Source organism: Canis lupus, chromosome 21 (genome assembly GCF_048164855.1).
Source record: "Canis lupus baileyi chromosome 21, mCanLup2.hap1, whole genome shotgun sequence".
Classification (NCBI taxonomy): Eukaryota; Metazoa; Chordata; class Mammalia; order Carnivora; family Canidae; genus Canis; species Canis lupus.
The window spans coordinates 24,625,832-24,650,330 of record NC_132858.1 but is presented as its reverse complement, the minus strand read 5'-3'; the positions used below and the strand labels follow the sequence as shown (position 1 = coordinate 24,650,330).

The window sequence follows — 24,499 nt, the reverse complement described above, 5'->3', positions numbered from 1 at the left end:
GACCCCGGGGCGCAGCCGTGGGCCGTCGCGCGCCTCTCGTGCCTCAGCCCCTCCGCGTGTCCGTGACCCCGGCGTCTCCCCTCGGGCCGCTCCAGGGTCTGAGTGGGCGGACGCGGACGCGGAGACGGCAAAGCCGCTGGCGCCCCGTCCCGGGCCTGGGAGTGCTGCGGGCGGGGCCTGGTCACCACGCAGGGCTGTCCTGGGAGGGACTCGCCGGGCCACCTGGCTGTGCCGCCCCGCCCCCCCGCCCCGCTCCGCTCCGCTCCGCTCCGCCCCCCCGCCCCGCCCCGCACCGCCCCGCTCTGCCCCGCTCTGCCCCGCACCGCCCGCACCGCCCCGCACAGCCCAGCTCCGCACCGCAGGGCCCGGGGTCGGCCCGCCTCCTCCGCAGGCTTCCTCCGCAGTCCTGTTGCTGCCCGGGGCGAGAGTGGCGGTTGGCGACAAGAGTCGAGAGAGGGCGCCCCGGGGAGCTCAAGGGCCGCGAGGGCTCCGGCCCCGACCGCCCAGGTCCCGACCGCCCAGGTCCGGGCCGCTCCACGGTGGGCCCAGCCTCCGCCCAGCCTGCAGCCCGCTGATGAGCCCGGCCGCCCGCTCCCTCTGGGGGCTCCCCCGGCCCCTCTGCAGGAGCCGCCGCCTCCAGGTGTTCTAGGCGAAGGCCAGGGCTGGGGGGCCTGGGAAGGACTCTCCGGGGGCTGGGCTCCGGCTCCCCCTCACCCCACAGTCTGCAGCAGCTGAGCCCCTCCTGAGAACTGCGGGCCCGTGCATTATTTCCGAAGGAAGGACTTCACCGAGCCAGGGCCGGAGCCCGGTGAGGCGACCGGATCGGGACTGGTTCCGTGACCCCTGAGCTTGACCACAGTCCTGAGCGTTTAGACGGAGAAACTCAAAAGCACCGGGCCGCGGCGTCCACTAACTGGGAGGTCTCTGCACTCCGCGGGAAGAGCAGAGCATTTACACGGAAGTGAGTACGTGGGAGGCAGACACACGATCTTAGGGGTTTCCAGTCCAGAGTCCCAGCAGCGGCCACAGAATGTCCTCCTTTTGTGCCCTCAGGGGCCCTCTCCAACCGCTTCACCAACGCACACACCACAGGCCCCAAAGCTGTGATTAAAGCTCATTGGCAAGACGTCAGACAGAACCAGCTTTGAGTCCTCCCTATCATTTTCTTAGTTGTGTGACCTTAGGCAAATTGTTCGATTTTTCTCTGAGCTTCAATTTCCCTGTCTTAAGGGGGATGACACAGTTCACTTCACAAAAGCGCTCAGATGACCACGCAGCACAATGAATGAAATACTCGGGGTGGTGCTTGGCACATAGCTGATGACCAGTAAGTGATAATTTATGTATCGTAATTTCTATCTTCCTTTTTTTTTTAAAGATTTTATTTATTTATTCATGAGAGACACACACAGAGAGAGAGACAGACAGACACAGGCAGAGGGAGAAGCAGGCTCCATGCAGGGAGCCCGACATGGGACTCGATCCCGGGACTCCAGCAACATGCCCTGGGCTGAAGGCTGAGCCCCCCAGGGATCCCCTCTATCTTCCTTTCGAATAGACCTTTTATCCTTATGAAATATGCATGGCTCTAAATGAGCAACAGCAAATTTCTTTTGCTGGTGTTTACACATTATATGTTTTTCCACCTTTTTACCTTTTTTTTTTTTTTAAGATTTTATTCATATGAGAGAGAAAGAGTGCGTGACAGAGCACAAGCAGGATGAGGGGTAGAGGGAGGCGCAGACTCCCCGTGGAGCAGGGAGCCCAGTAGATGTGTGGCTCCATCCTGGGACCCCGGGATCACGACCTGAGCTGAAGGCAGATACTTAAGGGACTGAGCCACCCAGGCGCCCCCACCTTTTTAATTTTCAATCTGTGTCCCAATATTTAAAGTTGTATCTCTTGTAAACAGCATAGTGTTATTTCTTAATCTGATGTGACCGTCTTTGTCTTTTCACTGGAGTGTTTAGCCCATTTACGTTTAATGTAAGTACTGCTAACGTTGTGCTTGAGTCTGCATCTTGCTGCTGGGTTGGCCTTTCTGGGGTCTCAACCAAAAGCCCAGGAGGCTTGCCAAAGCTTCCCCCACCGCCCCCCGCCCCTGACCTCCCGAGAGCCTCAGACTCTGGCTCCTTGGCATTACGCAGCAGCTGAAATCTGTTCAGCTCTTGAGCCCCCCAGCCGCCGTTCTCTGCAGTTCTCAGCCGAGGAGTCAGCCAGCGACTCGGGGGAAATACGTACGCAGACTTCTCATTCGGTTCTTTCCATCACTCTCCCTTTGAGTTCCAGCTCCTCTGGCAGCCTTCACCTCTGACCTCGGCCTAGTGGGACCGCAGCTTTCTGCCACCACCCACTCCTCCTACCCCGCCCCACCCCACTCCACCCCACCCCACCCGTGATTTAGGCAAAGGCCTTTGGGGAAAATCAGGATGACTGTACATCTCACCCCTCTCAGGGATCACAGCCGTCCAGACCTGCACCGGGTGCTCTTCAGTTCCTTCAAACAGTTGCCCTATATGTTGTGTCCGACTTTTATCATTATTTTGGCAGGAAGATTAATCTGATACAAGCCATTCCCCTCTGGCCCGAAGCAGAAGGGTTACACTACCTCCATTTTTGGAGCCCTTCTCAAAACTGCCTTAAAGTGGGTGGGCCCCAAAAGTCCCCGTCGGAAGGCAACTCACCTGATCCTACATCACTCAACGAGGGAGAGGAGTGACCTTTGAAGTTGGCCCCCAGGGGCACCTGGCTGGCTCAGTTGGTTAAGCGTCCAGCTCTTGGTTTCGGCTCAAGTCATGATGTCAGGGTCATGGGATCGAGCCCCGAGTCGGTCTCCGTACTTAGTGTGGAGTCTGCTTGTCCCTCTCCCTCTGCTCCTCCCCCACTGTCCACCGGCTCATGCTTTTTTTCTCTCTCTCTTTCAAAAATAAATAAAATATATATATTTTTAAAAAGTTGGCCCCTAGACAAAGCTATCTGAGATACTTAATTGATATCAGGCTGAAGTTTAGGCGTTTGTTCAAAGTTATGTGGCCCCGAGAACATGCTAGAATTTAGAAGCCTATATTTACAGTGGTTGGGATTCTTCTCAGAGGCCCAGACTTAGGCCGAAGGACCACGGAAAATAAGAACCAATGTGACGTGTGACTCGGCGAGGGCGGCATAGTTCTGAAGGGAAACCGGAGATCTAGGCAATTGGGTAAGACGGCTGCCTGCGAGCTCGCTTCTCTTAGGTTATGAAGTTACGGAGTAAGCAGTCCTAAACAGCACCCAGCTCTCTGCGGATTCTGACAAAAGTCAAATGTGCTTCTCCAGTAAATTCAAGGATGTGAGGAACAGTCACCACAGTTACTTGAAAAGATGTTCTGATGCCCTAAGGTCAGGGTGAGGAGGATCGCTGTGCGTGTCCCGGCTCTGGGGTGCATCCCCACAGGAAATTTCTGAGTACCCTGGGTGAACCGAGAGGGTCGATGGTTTATCAGCCAGGGTCCAGTCAGGAGGCAAAAGTCACACCTACCGTCCAACAGGGAGTTTAACATACAGAACCGTTCATCGGGTACTGGACGAGTCCGATGGCCAAGAGGAGACACAGAGGAGTCCCCCAGGTGCCCAGTGCAGGAAGCAAGTACCACCCTTGGGAGATGGGCCACGAAAGGCCGAGCTGGGGGTGGTGCGGCCGACAGGGCTGGAGGAGGGCCCGAGGCTGTGTGCGAGTGAGGAAAAGCTGCAAGCACGTCCCCGCCGCTGCCCCTGGACCCACCTGTCCTGCCCCAGGTGTGGACCAAGGCAAGGACACAGCCCTCCCCCCGCGCCCCATCCAGAGCCCAGCAGGGACGCAGCCTGCAAAGCAGACCCGAGGGCACGGGCCTACCTCCAGGCCCAGCATCTCAAACTACGGAAAAGGCTCGAAGCTGAGAGACAGCGGCTTACAACCAACACGCCAGGAAGACTTAGACGCAAGTGTAGGAAGATTTAAAAGGATCCCACTAGGGCACTGAGACTTCTCTATTCGGGAGGAATCTATGCATGTAGTTGGTATTTTAGACACGTGACATTTAGGAGAATAAGGCCCTGTCTGGTGACAGTTTTATAATTCCATTTTAAGATGTATAATTGAGTAATTAATTAAGGTTTGTGATTTTTTTTTTTATGGTGTCCTCCAAGCTGAAGTAGAGTGTAAAGACATGTAAAGTCTCCCTTATTTACAAGTTTAATTTATTAGCTTCACGAAGAAGTTACGCTCGGGGAAGATTTTATACGCTGTCAGAAAAACTGAAGTACTTAGAAACGAAATATTAAATTTATAAATGTATTTAAAAGTGTTTGAAGTGCTGAGCTAAGCTTGTAAATAGGACCAAGCATTATTCAAAAGCTCCTCCAACATTAATGCTAGAAATCTGCTAGACTTATAAATAGAATAATAAAATGTGTAAGTTGACCTTAAAAAGCCTAAGAAAGGCTTTTAAATTTGTATCTTAAATTGAATATTGATTCTAAAGACTGTTATTAACTGAATTATTCATTAAATGACTGCTGATTATTAAACTCATTAAAATACTATTTTTAAACCCAAATTTAAACATCAATTTTTAAAGAAAAAGACCCACTGAAATCTTTTCTGTGTAGGAAATTGGCTATTCAGGGACAGCAGACTGTCCTCAGTCTGGTGGTGCTCACCACCACCACCACTCCCTCCCCCATGAGGTGTTTTTTGTTTTTGTTTTTGTTTTTTTTTTTTTTAGAAGTGGCTAGGAGGTGCCTGGGTGGCTCAGCAGTTGAACCCCTGCCTCTGGCTCAGGGCGTGATCCCGGGGTTCCGGGATCGAGTCCCGCGTCGGGCTCCCTGCATGGAGCCTGCTTCTCTCTCTGCCTGGGTCTCTGCCTCCCTCTCTGTGTTTCTCATGAATAAATAAATAAAATCTAAAAAAAAAAAAAAAAAAAAAAGTGGCTGGAGAAGAGCAAAGAGAGGCAGCGCTGTTTCTCCATTCTCTGGAAACCCTGAAACCAGCTCCGTGTGGGGCCGGCTGAGGAGGATATGCCCCTGGTTTCGTTGTCCTGCTCCTCATCCTCCTCCAAGGAGGACACCTCGTGGAATAGAGGAAGGATGATGCCCGCACATGGGGTAAAAGGGCCCAAGCCTTCTGCACCAGGGGCGAGGCACCTGCTTGCACGACGGCTGCGAGGGCCTGTGCAGCGCGGAGCACACCAGAGCACACCAGGGCCGTGGCTGCAGCTCCCCTGCACGGGCCTGTCCTCTGGGTTCGGGCCAGAACAGCCCCGCAGGAGAACTTCCTCGACGAGATGGCCCCGGGCCCACAACGGCACAGGTTCCACCCCTGAAGGCATCTCTCACCACCTACGGGGGACAGGCCAGGAAGGCAGCAGCGGCCTGTGGCAGGGGTTGTGGCCTACGGGGACTGGCCGCCGCTGGCAGCTGCAGGAAGGGAAGGGGCCGCAGGGTGCAGTGGGGGCCCGGCCCCCACTGGTGTTCCCAGGTCACTGGGCCCCGCAGCCTTGCCTGCAACATGGTTAGAGAGCGGTGTGGGGAAGGCCTCTGCCTGCGGAGCAAGGAAAGGGGGTGCAGGTCTTTGTACAAATACGTGGGAGGGAAGGAGGGGCCATCAGACCCGCCACCACCATCCCATTAGCTCCTCGGCCGCCCGACCTCCAGCTCTCGGCGGTGGGCAGGGCCCCCAGGGAGACGGGGCAGCAGGGACGAGGTGGGGGTGTGGGGGCGGCTCCGGGCAGGAACCGTCCAGTCTGCCGCCTGTGCACGGGGAGGCACTGGGCCGCACGCCTGGAAAGGGCCCTGGGGTCACGTTCCGGGGTGTGGATGGTCCCCGAAGCCTGGGAGACCTTTGAAGTCCGTTTCAGGAATGTCTGCGGGGGACGCCCCTGGGAGAGATGGAAGTGGGGACAAGGCCGGGGGTACCCGGTGGCAGGAGGCCGGGCGGGAGCCTGACCACCTCGTGCGATTAGAAGGCCGAGGAGGATGGAGCAGGAGACGCGGCGGGCGCGGGAGTCCCGGTGGGGCACGCGGGGACCCGCACCCGCAGGCCACCTGCAGCCTCCTGGCTGCGGGGGCCCCTGCACACCCCGCGCTGGCTGCCGTCCTGCCGGCCGAGGACGCCCCTCGGAGCCGGGATGCGCGGCCCACGAGCGACAGGAAGGCCCCGAGCCACGGCCCTTTGGCGCCTGGCAGCCCCTGGAGCCTCAGCGCAGACGTCGGGGCCGCTCTGCATCCCCGGGTGGCCAGTCAGCTGGGGTCACGGCTCCCCGTGGCGCCCCGGAGCTTCCAGCTCGGGCCAGCCCTGCTGCGGCCTCCTCGGAAGACACAGGCAGCACGAGGCTACAGGCTCCCCTCTGCCAGACGCAGTCGGAGGCGTGTGTATGCAGAGAGCCCGGGATCCCCAGGGGACCAGCGGTTTAGTGCCGCCTCTAGGCCAGGGCGTGATCCTGGGGTCCCAGGATCGAGTCCCACGTCGGGCTCCCTGCATGGAGCCTGCTTCTCCCTCTGCCTGTCTTGCCTCTCTCTCTCTCTCATGAATAAATACATAAAATTAAAAAAAAAAAAAAACCCGCGAGCATCCGCGGTGGGGCCCGCCTGGGTCAAGCCCCCCGGGGGCAGCCCACGCCGCTGGTAGATGAGGCCTGGCCTTCCCAGACTTCGCTCGGTGGTTGCCAAGCTCGGCAGACGGGCTGCCAGTCCAGGAAATGTCTGGCCCATCCAGCTGAGGGTGGCAAGCAGATCCCAGGGGACACTGGCTGAGGTAAGACCGCCCGATCCTGGAGCGGAGGCAACAGGAAAAGAGACGCGGAGGCAGGAAGAGGCGGCCCGGAGAGCGTGAGGCCAGGACGCACGAAGAGCCAGGGGACCGCGGCGCCTGCCACACAGCATGGGGACGGGATGACGTGCACAACACGCTGTTTATTGAATCTATTTTGGAAACAGGCAACACGGGAAGGCTTTTGGGCTGTGAGCTCACTCAGAGCTCGGAGCCGAGATCGCTTCCTGGCATTAAAACGCAGCCGCCAGGAGATCCCCGCTGCATCTCATAAAGGTCGGAGAAGAGGCGGTCGCAGACGCCACAGCCATCGCCATCGCAAACGGCCCCGACGGCTCACCGGCCCCTAAACATCCCACAGAATCTTCCGAGCAGGGTCTGAGACGCCCGCTGTGCACTATCAGGACGGGCGTCCAGGTGAAGCTGTAAAGTGGCTAACGGCCATCAGCACGTGAGGACACGGGCCGGGGCTGGCGCTCACGCATTTAACCGACGGCCGCTGTCCTGCTCGGGGGCGGCCAGCGTAGGGACAAGGCATTTAAAAGCACATCTGTCGTCGTGAATGTTGTGAACTGAGAAAGGCAACCCGAGCGTGGCTAACACGTTGGCCCGGACCCCCAGACACTAGTCCCAAGTGCTAAGTGTCACCAGTGAGGACAGACACCATCGGGCAAACGGATCGTCACGTCGGTCAGTCCGTGGACTTTGTCCAACACCCGCACAGGGATCATTTTTGTTGGAACTTCTCAGAGGGCCTCCTTCGGACATCTCTCTTCCCCACGCTCTCCGGAGAAGAAAAACGAGACAACTCTTTCAACAAACTTTCCGAATTACGAGCCCTCCAGAGCACGACCCCGGTCACATTCCAGATCTTCACCCAGAAGGGATGTGCCGTCAAGGCTTAGACAGGCCTCGAAGGCCTCTTCCCCTGCTGGCAGCTCAGTGTCCCCGTCCCCTCCCGGCCACCTCCTGCCATGTTGGAAGCCACGTGGCCTCACGTCTCCGGGAGGTCATTAACAGTTTCCAAAGACCAGCGGGACCCCCAGAAGGTACCAGAAAAATTCAGGAAATCCTTCTTTTCTTTTTTTTTTTCTTTTCTTTCTTTCGTTCTTTTTTTTTTTTTTTCTGGAGCTGCTGTCAGCGGGGCCAACAGGCAAACAGAGAACAGGGGTTCCAGGTGGATAAGAAGCCGGGACCCAGAGAAGGCAGTGTTAAGGACGCAGCGCAGCACCAAAGCCCACTGCCCCGGACAGCATTTTGTTAGAAACTCCAGGCACTTCTGGGCACTTCTGTAATCACAGGCAATGAACATTTCTCCAAAAAAAAGGGGCCTGCCCACATCGCCCCCATCTTGCCCTAAGACGTTCCACTTGCTAGGCCCCTCTACTCTTGAGGCAAACTGAGGCTTCCTACCTCCGTGCTATGGGCCACGACGCTCACAAGGGGAGGCCAATCTGGATTCTGGTCCAGCTGCGTCTAGCGCTCTGCGGCTGATGAGCCCCACCCACCCCAGCTCCCCTGCACCCCGAACCACTTGCAAGGCTCCTCTCCTGGGCGGGGAGGGGCGAGGGTTGTTCAGGTTCAACTTTGAAGACGATACACCTGCCCCCTGGAAATGAGCAGTGCAAGATCCTACGTGCAGATACACCTCCCCCCTGGAAATGAGCAGTGCAAGATCCTACGTGCAAATATTTGCAAACCAAAAAAATTTTTTTTGAAACAATGCACATTTTAAAAATTCAAGTCAAATCCAGGAACAGACTAACTGGTTGGCATCAGCTGGTCCCACACCCACGACAGGAAAACAACCAGTTTCTGAAAAGAGAGAGCAATGAAGGCACCAGCTACTCCACCGGGGGGGGGGGGGGGGGGTTGTTTCCCCAGCTTGGGAGGAGGCCGGAGAGGGGAGCGCTGAGGCTTCCTCCGAGAGGGGGTTTCTCCAGCCGTGCGGCCCTCCAGGGCCAAAGGCTAGGGGCGGCATGTAGGATCCGGATACAGGTGAGGATGCCCCTCACCCACCAGAGGGACCACTCTTCCCAGTAGTTCTGAGACTACAACAAGGAAGGCGCACTCTCGGAGTCGTGCTAGGCAGGGGCTGCCGCCTGCTTTCCCTCGGCTCAGGACAGGGGCCTGAGAAGCCGAGGCCCCGCTTCTCACCGGGAGCCTGCACCACGGGGACCTAAAGGGGGACTCCAGGCACCAGCACATCCCTGCTGTCATCACGCCAGGGGATGGGAGCAGCATCGGACGCCTCTGGGGGGAGAGCCCAGAGAGGAGGCTCTGGAGTCGGCCAAGCAGAGAGTGAGCAGCAGGCAGCTGGGTCTGGGCCTGCGTGGCTGCAAAGACGTGGTCACAGTCAGGAAAATGGAGAAGTCCACGAGCAGGGTCCCTCCAGGCCACCGGGGCCCGGCCTGTGCACGGCAGATCCCCAGGCAGGCAGAGACAGCGGCACCCCTGGGAGGGGCCCTTCAGGAGCCCCGGGGACGGGAGCCGTGTTCACACGGGTGGCCAGGCCGCCCCGGGGAACCGGGAGGTGGGCACTCAGCTCAGGGAAGCACAGTTAAGCTCAGTGTCCTCCTGGCTGCCCCCGGTCACCTGCTCCAGCTGGTCAGGGCTGTCGGTGATGTTGGGCTCGCTGGAGCACTGTCGGTGGGGCGGGGAGAAGCTGGGCGGCAGGAGTAGGCACTTGTCGTCGCCGCCAGGCTCCTCACCCAGGCCCGGGTGCATCCTGGTGGCCATGGCCAGCAGCTGGATGTCCGAGGGGGCGTTGGCCACCGTGTGCCGCCGGACGCTGCCACACTTCTCCAGGTAGGCCTCGCCTTCCTGCTCCGTCAGCGGCGTCAGCGCCGTCTCGGGGGGCGGCCGGCTGGTGGCTGCAGTCGGGGAGGCGTAGCTCAGGACGGCGACCTTGGGCCGCACCCTCGAGTGGCGTCGGGCTGCAAGAGAAAAACCCGCACAGCCTGTCACTGGGAGGGAGGGCATCTCCCCTTTCCCAGCTGCGCCCGAGCTTCACTGCATTTGCCCTAAATTCCCTTTCAACCAGTCTCCTCCAGGGCCTGGGCACTGGCTGAGCAGCTCAGAAAGAAGCCTCGGGGACACCTGGGGGGCTCAGCAGCTGAGCAGCTGCCTTCTGCCCAGGCCGTGACCCCGGGGTCCTGGGATTGAGTCCCACATTGGGCTCCCTGCATGGAGTCTGCTTCTCCCTCTGCCTGTGTCTCTGTCTCTCTCCCCATGTCTCCCATGAATAAGTAAATAAGATCTTAAAAAAACCCCAAAGAAGCCCTCTGACTCCGTGCAGCCAGAGGTGGCCCCCCTGGCAACAGCGGGCGAGGTGGAGCTCAGCTGGTGAGCTTCTCCCTGGGAGCCTATGTCCAGCTTAACCAAGGGGACCTCAGCTGTGGAAGCGAGGGCAGGGGGGCGTCCCCCAAATCACCCTGACCGGGCCCGCCACGCTCCCCCCACCAAGTCCAGGGCTGAGGCCTGCGTTCTGTTCGAGGCACACTCGACTCCGGCAGCCGCTGGCACCATCAAGGAGCAGGCCAGGCTGCAGGGGGCCCTGTGGAGGCAGACACCAAGAGGAGGGCCAGACACGAGTCCTTGCAGAGCCGCTGCTTGAGCTCTCCCCGCATTCCAGAACGTACGCTAAGGCTTGACATGCACTCATCTTTTGCCTCCTCCTAAAAACTGAGCTTAACTCACGGTATGTTCTTAGCTCCTACTTGAGGAAATGGGAGTGTCCGGGGGTGGGTGGGGAGAGTGGCTAATAATCTACCTGCATGCACACAGCGAGGATGCAGTACGGCTGGGGGTTAGGCGAGCAGACCCGGCTCTGCCTACGTGGCCACACGAAGCACACCTTACTAGGACAGGTGAGCGTCTCCAGGGAAGGACAGGCCAAGTGCACAGGGTGCAGGGGCAGGAGAAGGCACATCCACGTGTCAGGGAGGAGGTACACTGAGCTGGGAGGGAAAGGGACAGCACTCCGAGCTGCAGGAGCAGCGGGAGTCAGGTGCTGAGCCAGGTGCACCGTCAGGCCACAGCCACAGCACGGTGGGAACATGGTAGATGTGAAACAGGGGAGATGCATATGCGCTGGCGGGATGGCCCTTGGTCACGGGAGGGCCCTTGAAGCCAGACAGAACCACCTGTGGTCAGACAAGCCGTGGGGGCCCAGGGCAGGCGGGGGCCGTGCTCCAGGGGGCTGTGCTGGGTTGGGGCCTGAGGGGCGGGGGGCGAGGAAAGCCAGGACCACGCCAGGCCTACATCCCCTCCGTCTCAGGGAGGTGAGGGCCCACGCCCCTCTAAAGGCAGCCCGCCTCGGCTCCCTCACAGGCCCTGCGCCCGGATCAGGGGCTGGATGAAGGGCCCCCGTGGGGCAGGCCGGGGTGGAGGGCTGAGGACCCAGGGGGCTCCTTCAGCCTCCGTCTTCCTACCAGTGCAGGCTTCTCCCAGCCTTCTGGCCGCTCCCATGGCTCCCGTGTCCCTGAGACGTGGGAAGACCCCCCAAGGGACACGCTGCGTGTGTGAGCAGGTGCTGCGGTGCGCCGCCGTGGGGAGCGAGGCGGGGAGGGGGCCCTGCACACCGACGAGACCACAGCAGACACCAGGGGGAAGCGGACAGTGCTGCTCCGGGACCGTCCCTGGGGACACGCGCCCACTCCGCGTTGGTTTACTCGGGTCTTCCCGCGGGTCGCGGGGCCCATGCGCCGTTCCCACTTCCAGAGCCCCGGGAGTCGCAGAGAGACCTGCCGTGTGCGTCCACAAGGCGCTCGCGGCTCCTGTCACCGACACCTGTGTGCGTCCTCACACGTGCACACACGCACTAGGACGGGAGGCTGAAACCCTTAGCCTTAGGGCTGAGTCACCAAGTCAGGGGCCCTGGGCCCCAAGAGAGCTGTCTGGTGGGTAACGATAATCATGTCTCAACCCCAAAGAAAAATACGTGGAGTTTTCCTGGGTGTTGCCACCCACTTCCTCACTGCTGAGCCCCCAGCTGCGTCCGAAACACCAGGGCCCCCTCATCATCCCCGTCGTTCAGAGGAGGAAAGCCGAGGCCTGGCGCCACGCGGGCAGCCCCTGAACGCAGTGCCCAGACCGGCCCCATGGCCCCACAGCAGCCCCACAGCCCCACAGCAGCCCCACAGCCCCACGGCAGCCCCACGGCCCCACAGCAGCCCCACAGCCCCACAGCCCCACGGCCCCACAGCCCGGCTGCTGCCCTCCAAGACCCGGAACAGCAAATGCAGCCCCCGGGGGCTCGGCACACACGGGCTGGGGCTGGGTGGGCGGCTCTTCTCTTTGGGGAGGAATGAACAGGAGACAGGAGGGCAAGGAGCAACCACGGAGGAAGACCCCACGCCACGCATCAGCCGAGTTCTCCCGACGCACGGTGCTCACGCCCTCGACATCCCTATGCGTCCCCTCGCAGTTTTACAATAACCGTGTGTTACCCTTAGGACCAGGAGTCGGTAACTGAGATAGAAGCACCAGAAGGGCCCGGAGAAGCAGGGATTCCATTAAAGTGCCATCCTTCAAACAACGCCCTTGGAAGAGCTCGGTGGTCCCCAGCTCGCTGTTAGCAGCAAGCTGGGGGTGGGGGTGGGGGGAGTGGGGGCATACACGGCGCCTCTGATTTCCCGGGGCCCCACCCGGGTCGAATGAGCCAGTCAGGCCGTGCCGGATGGGGGCCTGGACGCCCTTGGCCCAGAAGCCCGCGGTCCTTGGGGGTGTGACAGGCAGCAAAGACGAGAGGCCCCCTGCAGCGGCTCCTGAGAGCTGGAGCCACAGTGAGGGGCGGCCGCCAGCAAGTGAGGGCCCCAGGACACCTGCCCCCTCCCCTTCCACGGACCCTCTGACCTGCAACGTGTGAAACGCGGCGCTCGCTGCTGAGAGGGAGAAACGGGGACCGGACACGGCACCTGCCACGGGGGCCTGAACCCAGTGCGCACACGTACATGCCTGGGGGCCGGGGTCTCGGGGGCCGTCCTTAACTGAGCATCCACGAGTGCTTGCCCCGGATCAACAAGGGAGGTGCTTCATTGACACGTTCGTCGTCTGGCCATTTTGCAGGAAAGGGACCTGAAGTCAAGATGCTACATGACTTGGCAGCTAGTCAGTGAGGGACTCGGGACCCGAGGCCCCTGGGAGGCCTGCACACGAGTCACTGTAGAACAAGGTCCGCCAGCATGGGGTCACCGAATCACTGGAGTGCACCCCTGAAGCTAACACAACACCGCATGCTACCTCGGGTGGAACCAAAAAAAAAAAAAAAAAAAAGAAAAAATTTAAGGTCAGGGCAGAGGTCAAGAGCTCGGAGCCCGAGAAGTCATGAAGAGGGGTCATTTCAGACGCACCAGCTCCAGGGTGACGGACAGACGGGACCCGGACACTCCGTCACTCAGCAGAGACCTACGCTGGGGCCTGGGGTGCCGGGCGCTCCCCGCCCTCAACCAGCCGACGGTCTAAAGGGGGAGACGGCAAGTACTCGGGCTTGACGACGCAGCCCGGCAAGGCCCAGGATGTGGTCTGGGGCCCCAGGGGGCGCGGCACCCACAGTTTCTCATCTGGAACGAGTCCCCGGAGGCCAGGGCACCCTCTGGCTGGGGCCCGAACACGGGGCGCCTCCGCCCCCTCCGTGCTCAGCCCTCTCCCTCAGGCCACACCGCCGAAGCCCGGCCCTTGGGGTCCCGAGGCCCCGCAGGCCCCGCCTGCCTCCCGATGGCCGATGCCTGCTGATGACTCACGGGACAGGCCCAGGACTCCTTCTTCTGCCTTCTGGGTGGAATGTTTTGGTTCCCAAGCCTGGGTGTGGCCGCAGCAGAGACCACAGGGACCGCCGGGCTGTGCCGAGTCCCCTGGGCAGACGGCGCTTCCTCGACAAGCTCCCACCAGGCTCCAGAGTCGGCCTCAGACAAGCCCGTCAGCTGCGTCCCCAGTGGGTCGGGCCACACGCTGGGCCTGGCGCAGAGACAGCTGCCCACGCTGCTGCTGCCTGCCGTCCTCCCCGGGCAGGGAAGGCCGGGCCCTGCCGCTCACGGGAGGAGGGCTCCCTCCCAGACACTGACCCCGGGGCCCCTGGGGGGCTCAGGGGCTAAGCATCTGCCCTGGGCCCAAGGCGTGACCCTGGGGTCCTGGGATCGAGTCCCACATCCGGCTCCTTGCACGGAGCCTGCTTCTCCCTCTGCCTGTGTATCTGCCTCTCTCTCCATCTCTCATCATGAATAAATAAATAAAATCTTAAAAAAAAGAGAGAAAGAGAGAGAGAGACCAAGCAGTGGGCACCCTCTGGGGGCTGGAATGGGTCCTGTCCTTGCACTGGGGCCCTTTGAGCCGAGGGAGGAGCCACGTCCTGCGGCCTTGGCCAGCACCCACGTCCTCCTCCTCCTGCCTTTCACGCAGGGTGGGGCCTGGGGCCTCTACTCCTCGGGGCTCGCGGGCACCCCCCTGAGCTCCGGCACTCAGCCCCCACACTGGGGCCAGCGACGGCAGCTCCTTTCAAAGCCCCAGAGAAGCCCACAGGCTGGCCGCAGCAGGTACCCTGGCCTCTGCGCATCCCGTGCCGCGTGGGCGCCTCGCCCGGCCCTCAGTGCCCACTTGTCACCAGCAGGAGTCCGTGCCTGGAGCCGCGGTGCAGGAAGACCATGGGCGGCCGGGGCCTGCGTGCGGGACAAACAGCGAGCTGGGTGTCCTGAGCCTTGGCTCCGGGGGCCCCGCGGGCAGCCAGGGCAGCAGCTTGGAAACTGCTAACTAGAAAGGTGGGGTGGGGATCCCTGGGTGGCGCAGCGGTTTAGCGCCTGCCTTTGGCCCAGGGCGTGATCCTGGAGATCCGGGATCGAATCCCACGTCAGGCTCCCGGTGCATGGAGCCTGCTTCTCTCTCTGCCTGTGTCTCTGCCTCTCTCTCTCTCACTGTGTGCCTATCATAAATAAATAAAAATTAAAAAAAAAAAAAAAAAAAAGGAAAGGTGGGGTGTAGGCCTGGCCTCTGAAAATGCCTTTTTTTTTTTAAAGCTTTCACTCTTCCTCCAGACCTCCTGCAGGCAGGGTGGAGGTTACGGTCTCCATGTCACGGAGGCGAAGACTGAGGCCCAGAGAGCCCTCACTTGCTCTGGCACAGGCGTGTCCCCAACGGGAAGGGGCTGGGGGTGCGATGTCTGGCCCCCGGCCCCTGCCGGGCTAAGGAATGAGGGGGAAGGACCAGCAGTAAAGCCACAGTCACCTTCTAGGAGCGGCTGGGGTGGGCGGGCTGGGCGTGCAGGACAGACAGCCTGCAGCTCTGAAGTCCCAGCTCCGACAGCCACGTGACCTCAATCCTCGTTTGCCTCACCTGCAGGACGGGGACAGCGGGGCCCACTCTGTGGTACCCAGCCCGCCTGGCATTGTGCCCAAGACGTCGCCTGTGGCCCGAGCCCTCCCTTGCCACCAGCCACCTGGGGACTCGGAAGGTCCTTCGGTTCCTCCGATGCTCCGACCTCCTATTCAGCGCTCCCCCGACCCCACGGGGCCTCCTCTTCGCTTGGGGTAGCCGAGCGAACAGGGAAGGCAGACAAACTCAAATTCACCCTACAGGGCCCTCCTCAGATATCACCTCCCCTGGGGAGCCTCCCCTGATTTCCCAGGCCAGGCCCTGTGGCTGATGTACGTCGCCCGCTCAGAGCGCTTGTCCGCTAACGAGGAATTGTTTGTGACCTGTTGCTTATGACTTTCTCACGGGGCCGCGGGCACCACAGGGCAGGGATGGGGCTGCTGTGGGCATGGGTGTAGCCGCTGCCCCTCACCTCACAGGGTTCCTGGGGGAGGGTCTCCGTACCCATCTGCTAAAATAATAATAATAAAACAATCAGGGCACCCGGGTGGCTCAGTGGTGGAGCATCTGCCCTCAGGTCGTGATCCCAGGGTCCTGGGATCGAGCCCCCGTCGGGTTCCCTGCTCAGCGGTGAGCCTGCTTCCCCTTTCCCTCTCCCTCTGTGCTCGCTCTCTCTCTCTCTCAAATAAATAAAATCTTAAAGAAAAAAAAAAAGTCTTTTTCTTTCCCCCTGCGCCTCCTGAGACTGCAGCCCAGATGCGAGGACTGTCCTTGGTGTCTAAGAAAACCTCACGCACCTTCCTTGGCTTTGTGATTTGGCAAAGGTATGCACCCCTCTGATTTTAACTGGAAAGCCATAGGCGGCCCCTCTCAGATCAAGTACCCCCCGCAACAGACTTCCAAATCTACCCCCGTCCCTGGCCCTCGGCCCGGCCGACCGCCAAGTCCCTGCCGTGGCCCCGCGCACCTGCCTGTGCCCTGACATCCGCCTGGGGCCTCCCGCCGCAAGCCTGGCGAGCTGTGAGCGGGTGGGCTGAGCCGGAGCCCAGGGGTGGGCTCTAGGGAGGGCATGGCAACGTGCCCCCCGTCCCCCGACGGCCGCGGAGGCAGGGGACGGTGCTCCTTCAGCTGGCGTTGTTACTCTGGCTCGTGCCACCCCCAGCTGGGATGAGGGTGTGAGCAGGGGCCGGAGGGAGGGAAGGCAGCCCAGACGTGGGGCGGCTGCGGCTAAGCGGGCCCGCCTGCTGCTCCTGCAGGAGTGGCGCCCACGAGGGGCAGGAACCTCGCTGGGGGCTGTTCCCCTGGCCTCGTCTTTGAAGCTGGGCTACAGGGCCATTAAAGCACGGGGAGGGGGTGCGGGCAATAGAGTCCAATCCCAGGGACCCCCCTTTCTGCTTCTGCACCTCTGTACAGGTGCCGGTCATCCCCGCCTTGGGGTACGACCACTGGCCAACCATCTAGTAGGTAGCTTTTTGAGTGCCTACTATGTGCCAACCACGGTCTTAGTTGCTGGAAATTGGGAAATTCCTACATTTTTTTCTTTTTCTTTTTTTTTTTTAAGGATTTTATTTATTTATTCCTGAGAGACACAGAGAGAGAGGCAGAGACACAGGCAGAGGGAGAAGCAGGTTCCTGGTGGAACCTCAATCCCGGGACCCCGGGGTCACGCCCTGAGCCAAAGGCAGACGCTCAAGCACTGAGCCCCCCAGGCGTCCCAGTTCCTGCATTTTGGGGGCTTTAAAGAGTGACTGATACCTCTTATGATAAGTCTGTTCTCTGGCTATTTCTGCATCTGGTTTGTGGCCGCACTGAGACAAGGGACAGATCAGATCACCTCTAGATTCTCCAGGGTGCCAAGCGCCTTTATATAAAGGCCTCACTGCTGCTGCCGGGATGCTGAGCCCCACGGGACCTCCGACGTGGAGGGGGCAGCCGCAGCTCCATTTCATCGGGCCGCACGCAAAACGAGTCGGCTTCACATTTCAAGCTCCCTTCCAGGGAAAATCCATCACAGGTGGATTCTCCACGCGAGCGCGTGTGGGGCGTGCAGAAGGCACAGTTTCTGGTCTCACGTACGGGGAGCACTTACATCGCAGGCCCACAGGAAAAGATCAAAGCCAGCGATCTCAGATGCGGACGAGACAAGCGATACCACAGAGGCGCAGTATCTGCCCCTGGAGGGGAATCGTCAGGCGGGGAGGCGACTGGCACACAGGCCGGCGGGAAACGTGGGCGATCAACACGCACAGGCTGGCGCGGGCCCACGTCAGAAGCCGAGCACTGGCTACCCCAACCAGGCTCGGGAGAGCACGGCGGGCAGCATGATCACCGAGGCCCCTTACCCGATGTGTACGTGGGACCCGAGACGCCGCGGTCCTCGCTGATGCCCAGGAAAGGAGACACTACTTGCTTCACCAATTCCTCCAGCTGCAGATAACCCTCGCTTGGGCCTGTGGGCTCGTGAACGCTCTGCAAACAAACACCCAAGAGACAAAGGTCAGTCGAGAGCTGCCCGGGCCAGCTGGCACCGAGGCAGCACACCCTGCCCGCCCTGGTGCCACGTGCCAAGCAAGCAGCATCCTCGTGGCCGTAATGCAGGAATGTGAGGCCCGAGGCCCCAGTCGCTTGCCACGGGTCACAGTGATCGGCTTCTCCCACTGGGCCCTGCCGATGCGGGGCAGGCGGGATGGTCCCTACACCAGCTCCAGGGCTGGTCCCAGCCACTGTCCTAATGGCTGCTGCACACTTGGCAGGCAGGCGCTTTGCACGAGCACGTCACGTGCACCAGAGCACAGAGGCCTCTCAACAACCCAAGGAGTCGGGGGGCCCTCAGCATCCGCCTTCTACAGATGAGAACGTGAAGACCCAGAGAGCTCAAGGAACCTGCCCGGCAAAGCTCAGCTGGGCAAGTGGCAAAGCCCCAGGCCTGGGAGGCAGGCAGGCTGTCTGGGCCCTGAGCCCACCTTCTCGCCACTTGTTAAGGAGGCTAGAAGAGAAAAGGGGGCAGAAAATGGGAAAGATCCAGAAGAGCGGGAGAAAGGGAGGGTCCCTGTGGAGCTAGACACCCACTTAGCACCGAGATGAAGAGTCAGCTCAAAGGCCCGGCACGACAGGCGCGCTCGGGGCTAAGTCTGAGCAGACACCCACTGACGCAAATGACAACGGCCAAAACCAAAAAGGAGACCAGAGGCGCCCAAGGCTCTCCAGAAGCCCAGCAGGCTCCTACGACACCCGGTTTCTCCCTGGAAAGGGCGCGAAGCCTTGCTCTGTGCAGAGGGGCTGCAGGGGAGCAGAGGGAAAAGCCTCTGCGGGGCTGTGCTCAGCCCAACACCATCGATGCCCCCACCAAATTCTCAAATGGGAATAGGGGTCCCATCACCTTCACTTAAAAAGTTAACACTTCCCACCGTGCTGGTGTTTTTCTGGGACTGGAGGAAAAGATGATGGAGGAGGTGGGGGGTGGTGAAGCGGGAAGGGCCCATCCCACGGGGTGGGGATGGCTGCGTGAGGTGCACAGGCTGCGACTTGCCCTGTGCGGGCTCCGTCCCGTGGGGACAGGAGGGCTGGGGGCGCTGGGAAGGAGGGGGTTTGGCCTAAGGCAACGTGAGGGAGCCCTGGGAAGGGGACTTGGGGGGAAGAGGACGCGGGGTCGGGGCCGGGATGGGGTCAGAGCGGAGGAGATGCAAGACCGACCACAGTGGGCCTCAGATGTGGCGCCGCCGTGACGGCTGCCTGGCACCGCAAGGGGACGGGGGGCAGCAGAGGGGGTTACCGGCCACGTGTTTGCAAGGCCCAGGGCAAAATGAAAACGTGGGTGGGGTCCCTTGTTCAAAAATGATTAAGCATTTCAAACAGCGATGGGAGAGAATGAACCAAGCACGGGACCCTGGGTGACGGCACAGGGGCCCCCTCCGGAGGCATCATTCCAGAATGATCTCAGGGCCTGCGCGCACCTGCCGGGAGGAGCCAGATTCTACAACGGTCAAGATCTCTGGCTCGGGCTCAGCCTGGGGGCAGCAGCGCACAACCCGGAGCAGGGAACTCGAGCCCCTTGCACGTGGCGTGGGGGGCGAGGGGTTTGTCCGGGGACATGTGGAAGAGCGCCGGAAAGGGGAGGTGAAGGCCTGAGAAAATGGCTCTTGTCGCCCGGCGAGTGTCAGGGAAGGAAAAATGAGCCCCGGCTCCCGGGGCACCGGGGCAGGCGGGGCCCTGGGGGGAGACGGGGCAGCTCTGAGGAGCGCTGGGAATGGTCCCAGGGCAGCGCCAGCCGCAGGCTGCGTCCAGGCCCAGGCGCTGCCGCCCTGCCCCTCAGGAAGGTAGACCTGGACTGGCCAAAGTCCCCCATGGGTCGCTGTCACACTCGGAGGAAAGCCGAGGCTCTTGCTCCCGGAGGAAAGCCACGGTCTCGTCCCACGAGACCCGCAGGGAAGTGACGCCAAGTGCCCCCCACCCCATTAAAGTGGAGCCTCTTGGGCGCTTCTGTGCTACCCCCCGGGACCGGGGGCGCGGCAGGAGGGAGGCAGGGTGGGTGGGCAGGCAGACGGAGCAAGGGCTGAGGAACAGGTGACAGACCCACAAAGGAGGACGTGACCTTCCGCTGGCTTGCCACCGTCTCAACCTCCACCTCGTCTGTGACAACGGGAGAAACAGGGACCGATCCCCTGCTCAACTTCCCAGACACCTGTCCCCACCACGGAGCTTCTCTGCCTGTACTGCCTTCCCCCGGCCAAGAGGGAAGGCCCTGCATGACGGTCCCCATCAGCGGGCTTGAGGCCAGAGACCTGGGGACAGTCCCACTGAGGCCCTGACGCGTGGCGCCGTCGGTCCCCGAACAGACGAGGAGTCCGCACGGATCACGCGCCTCCCAGGGCTGGGTGCCAGGGGCAGAAGAGGCGGGAGGGACCCACAGGGCCGGCCTTGACCTGCCGCTTCTCAGCAGAGGGGACATGGGGACAAAGCCTTGTGTGGCCAGCGTGGCCGGGGGCTCCAGGGGCTCCGGGGGACTGGGGAGGAGCGGAGGCCAGGGTCCAGGTTCGGCGGTTCTCCTACAATCCCGGGAACCCCAAAGAGAGCAACAGGGGCCGTGGGCCGGGCTGGCCGGAGGAGGCGTCTCCTGGGCTGCAGGCTGACCCCGGGGGCTTCGGGGGGCTGGTGGCAGCCTCCTGATAGGCTGCCGGGCTGCCCGGTGTGGGAGCGCAGGGGCGGGGGGCTCCATTCGCAGAGAGACAGGCCGTCGTGGTCTCCTCTCAGCACATGGGGAGCCTCACCCCCGTTCTCCCTCCAAAAGAACAAAACCAAACAGCAGCAACAAAGGAACCACCTGTCATCCCTACAATATCGTACGTGGAAATGGGGGGACGCCCCACGTCCTTCTGCAGTCTTCCCATCTGAACCCCAGCGGGGTCATCTGCTAGACTCCTTCCTCGGGATGCAAGCTCTACTCTGTGCTTCTCAGGCACCAGCCACACACGTGCTTTCCAAACCCCCTCCTTCTCCTTCCCGCCAGAAACCCCTGCCCCCCCCCCACCACCCCAAGTTGACTTTCCAGGCATTTCAGTGCACCTCCATCCTGTAGGGTAACGCTTGCTCCTCTCTGGCCTCAGGAAAGGGGAACAACACCCAGAAGGGCGGGCCAGCTTAGAGGGCCCCAGGAGAACAGCAGTTGGGGGAGGGCGACACCGAGGCCTCAGGAGGGCGGCGGGGTCACCGCCAGCCTGACCCGGGACGAAACCCGCCGCCCTGGGGAACAGCTCAGCCCTGATGCTGCGGCATCTGAACTCATTACAGAGGTAGAGGCTCAGCAGCCACCTTTGGGGGTGTCCCTGGGCCACACCTCTGTTTCTTGGGAACTGTGCACCCCCATCCATGGACTGGGCTCACCGAGGCCACGTTTATGGTACCCGACCCAAGGGATTGGCTGCCTGGCAAAGGAGAGTCTGCAGCCGGAGCCAGACCCAGCCAATTCCTCCCCCCGAGTGTACACGGCTCCGAATCCTACCACCCCTTGCTGAGGGGCCTTGGACAAACACACACGCTTCCCGGGTTTCCGTGTCTGCATCCGGAAAGTGGGGCTGACAACACTATCTACCCCGTCAAGCCGTCATTTGGATGATCTGATTCAGGAAACAGCACACCAAGTCCTGGCCCCGCCTGCACCTGGCACACAGCCGGGCACCTTAGCGTTAGCTCCTGTCTGTGCTGTTGGTTCCGAACGGGGATTAGGAGGCAACCACCTGGGTCACCTCCTGGTGGAGCTGTGCGTGCAATGTCACGTTCGGTCAGGTGCAGACCAAAGCAATGAATGAGGTCTGCAGAGGGAAGGAGGGAGGGAGACACCAGGTCCAAGCGACACCGGGCAGGCCAGGAGGGGTGGTGTCAGAGAGAGACAAAGAGGAGACCAGTAAGTGGCAGCAGGCTGGCAGCCTGAGGGCCTGACACGGTCTCGCTTCTGGCTGTCGTGTCTCGGGGATGCCCACCTGCCCCGGGGAACCTTCCGGTGAGTCCCTGGTTGCCTTGAGCTAAGCTTCAGTGAGCTCTTGTCACCTGTGGCTCGTGGCTGGCGGGCGAGGAGGCAGGGTGTCGGCTCCCAGGACAAGCCCCTGCTGTGCTGGCCCGAGCCCACCATTGGAATCCCGGCATGGAGCACAGGCCCAGGGGCCTCACGGGGGCCCAGCGGACGCACAGCAAACCAACACGCGCACTAAGGAACACGAATGGCCACACTGAACGACTACCTACGAGCACGGCTAAGGTGCCCAGGTCGTGGGGCCCCTCCCCACCGCCCCGCGGGGTCTCTCCCTCCCCCCGCCCGGCGGCCACGGCTCCGGTGGGGCCTTCACCCACCTGCAAGATGAGCAACATCTGGACGATGGACGAGGGTGGCTGGGACTGGGCCAGCAGCAGCGAGTCACCCAGCTTCACCTTCAGCAGGACCAGGTCGCGGAAGCCCAGCAGGGATATCTGGCGGATGGTCAGCTCCTGGCCCTGGAGAGAAGACAGGGGGCAGGGCTGGGAGGTGAGAGCCCGCTGGGAGCGCTGCCAACCACGCGGGGCCCGGGACAAGCAGTGCGTACAGGGGGCCAGGATGGGACAGGACGAGGTGTCCGCAGAACTCGGGGTGGGGGCCGGGGGGTGGTGCTGCCAGAGTCGAAGACGGGGCCCATCCTTCCCAGTGAAAGCTTCGTTTGAGAGAAGGTGTGACTCCATCTGCCCGAGCGACTCAAGATGACACTTAAATGGAGGCTGTCATGGGGGATGGGGGGGCGGGAAGGAGGGAGACAGTGGAAGATGGGGGGAAACAGAGAAAAGATCACCCCCGCCCCCGCTTTCAAGGCTGCTCCCTCCTCTGTCTGTTCAATACGTGAGCACCTACTGCACGCCGGGCAGAGGAGGAAAACACAGGCACGGGTCCGACCCCATAGGGTGTGGGTGGAGGGCGAAAAGAACCAAGAATCCCAAGAGCTGCCCATGCGAGGCATGACCCGGCGACCTCAGATGGAAGTCATGTGCCTAACCCCCACCCCTCGAGACAGGTGGTGTCCCAAGACCCGCTCCACCGACGCGCACGCCAAGCCCAGAGTTACGGGTCGAGCTGGATCTCCAACCTCAACCGTTCGATTTCAGAGCTCCCCCATAGTTTCCCACAGCAGATGGAGAAAGGGGGGGATCCCCTTCCCCGACCCTCCTGTGCACGTATACGCTCAGCCCACACCAGAAACGGGCCGCCCTCGGGGTGAAGGCACCTGCCAAATGGGATGCCAAGGCTCAGGTGAGCTCTGCGTTTCCCACACGTCCTCAGGGTTTCACAGAAACACAGGCAGGAGCGGTTTTGCCATCCCGCATCTCCTCCTCCCCACCTGCCCCCTCCCCAGTCCCCAGAATCGCACACGACAACCACCGCCACCCGTCGCCAGTGCCTTCCAGGCCCGCGTCAACCCCCTTCCCCGCCCACCTGGCCCTTTACCCTATTTCTATGTCGGGGCCCACGTGCCAGCACTGGGCACTGACCTCTGACCTCGTGGGCAGAGGGGCCCTCTCTTCACGTCCCGGGTCCCCCCTTTCACTTTATAAGGTAGGACGAGGAAGGCAAGCTCCCCGCACGCGTGAACACAGTAGGTACTCTGACACGCACGTGGCCAGGAGGTAGCAGGTCTCACGCGGACACCTGCACACAGGGGGCCTCTAAGAAGCACGGAGTTGGGTGGGCAGATGCCCCGGCGTGTTACCACCGGTAGTGAGAGGCCCTAACTCCGGGCCTGCATCAGCAGCCGCACCCGGGAAACCGCGTGTGTGCGAGGAGGGCGGCGGGCAGGGGCAGGATCAACCATCACCGGAGCTTCGAGCCTTCAAGAGAAGCAGGACGGGTGACATCCTCGGGCTCCCGCCCGGACACGTGCCCACGAGGGCCCTCCTGGGCCATCTGAGGACGGGACCAGGCCCAGCCCATGCAGATACCACACTTCCGTTCCAGACCCACCTGGACACCCTGCCCCTTGGAATTCCGGCCCACAGCATCCTAAGAGAGAGACCTAAGAGAGACCCCCTCTGCTAGGGATGCCAAATAAACCATTGAACGTGAATAATTTTTTGGCAGAAGTATGTTCCAGATACTGCATTATTCATCGTTCACCTCAAATTCCAATTTAACGCAGCATCCTATAATTTAATTTGCTAAATCTGGCAACCTGATCTCCCATGTCTGCCTCTTCTTGGGCCCCGGCGCTGGCCTACGAGTGGGCGTTACAGGGAGGGAGACGTTTGCAGGTACGGGAGCTGGACCGTCCGCATGAATGCTGCAGACCAGCTCACGGGGGCACGGAAAGGAGCTGAGAATGGGAGGACGAGAGCGGCGAGCCGCAGGCCAGAGCTTCTACTGGGGCGGTTAGGGGCCAGGCCAGAAATGGGAAATGGACTCTGTAGGCAGAAGCTCTGAGCTTCTAGATGTTGGTATAGATTTAAAAGAATTCCAAGCTGCCACAAAACACCGCTCAGAGCGAACAAAGCACGCGGGCCCTCGTGTCTGGCACATGCCATTGCTAAGGGCTCCACACCGCGCTCCAAAAAAGCCGATCCACTCGCGCCTTCACCCTGGGGGTGGGCGGTGTGGACATGAGACGCCTACGAATGTGCATCTCGGAGACGAGTATCTGTGGGCCAACCTGCCTTCGGGGGTGTCCACTCTGGCCTGGCGGCGACCGGCCCTGCTATTAGCCTCTGCAGGAAGGTGGAAGGAAATGAACTCAAGTGTGAGAATGAGCTCAGGTCACAGAAGGCGGACACTAAAGGGATGCTGCTCTTTTTTTTTTTTTTTCCACTTGAAACTGCACATTCTGCAGACGGAACAGAGCTATCCGCAGAGCGCTGAGCTCGCTCGCCCGAGCCCACCTCCTGATGGAGCCCGGTGCTCTTTCC

At 61.1% G+C, this 24,499-nt stretch overlaps 1 protein-coding gene and 1 long non-coding RNA gene across 14 annotated transcripts in view; one reads left to right on the top strand and one right to left on the bottom strand.

The window, feature by feature from the left end:
- Positions 1-334: 334 nt before the first annotated feature.
- LOC140612915 (uncharacterized) lies at positions 335-1,138 on the top strand. The gene is made up of 2 exons (XR_012014042.1): positions 335-640; positions 777-1,138. It is a non-coding gene; the product is annotated as an uncharacterized lncRNA (long non-coding RNA).
- A 5,769-nt stretch (positions 1,139-6,907) lies between these two features.
- PRR5L (proline rich 5 like) overlaps positions 6,908-24,499 on the bottom strand; it is a 142,375-nt gene continuing 124,783 nt past the window's right edge. For all 13 annotated transcript variants that reach the window (XM_072791149.1, XM_072791142.1, XM_072791139.1 and 10 more), the window contains 3 exons: positions 21,932-22,072; positions 17,431-17,557; positions 6,908-9,720 (listed from right to left, as the gene is read on the bottom strand). In XM_072791149.1, coding sequence (XP_072647250.1) covers positions 9,326-9,720; positions 17,431-17,557; positions 21,932-22,072 — 663 coding nt within the window. In that variant the 3' untranslated portion in view covers positions 6,908-9,325. The remainder of the gene's footprint in view (positions 9,721-17,430; positions 17,558-21,931; positions 22,073-24,499) is intronic.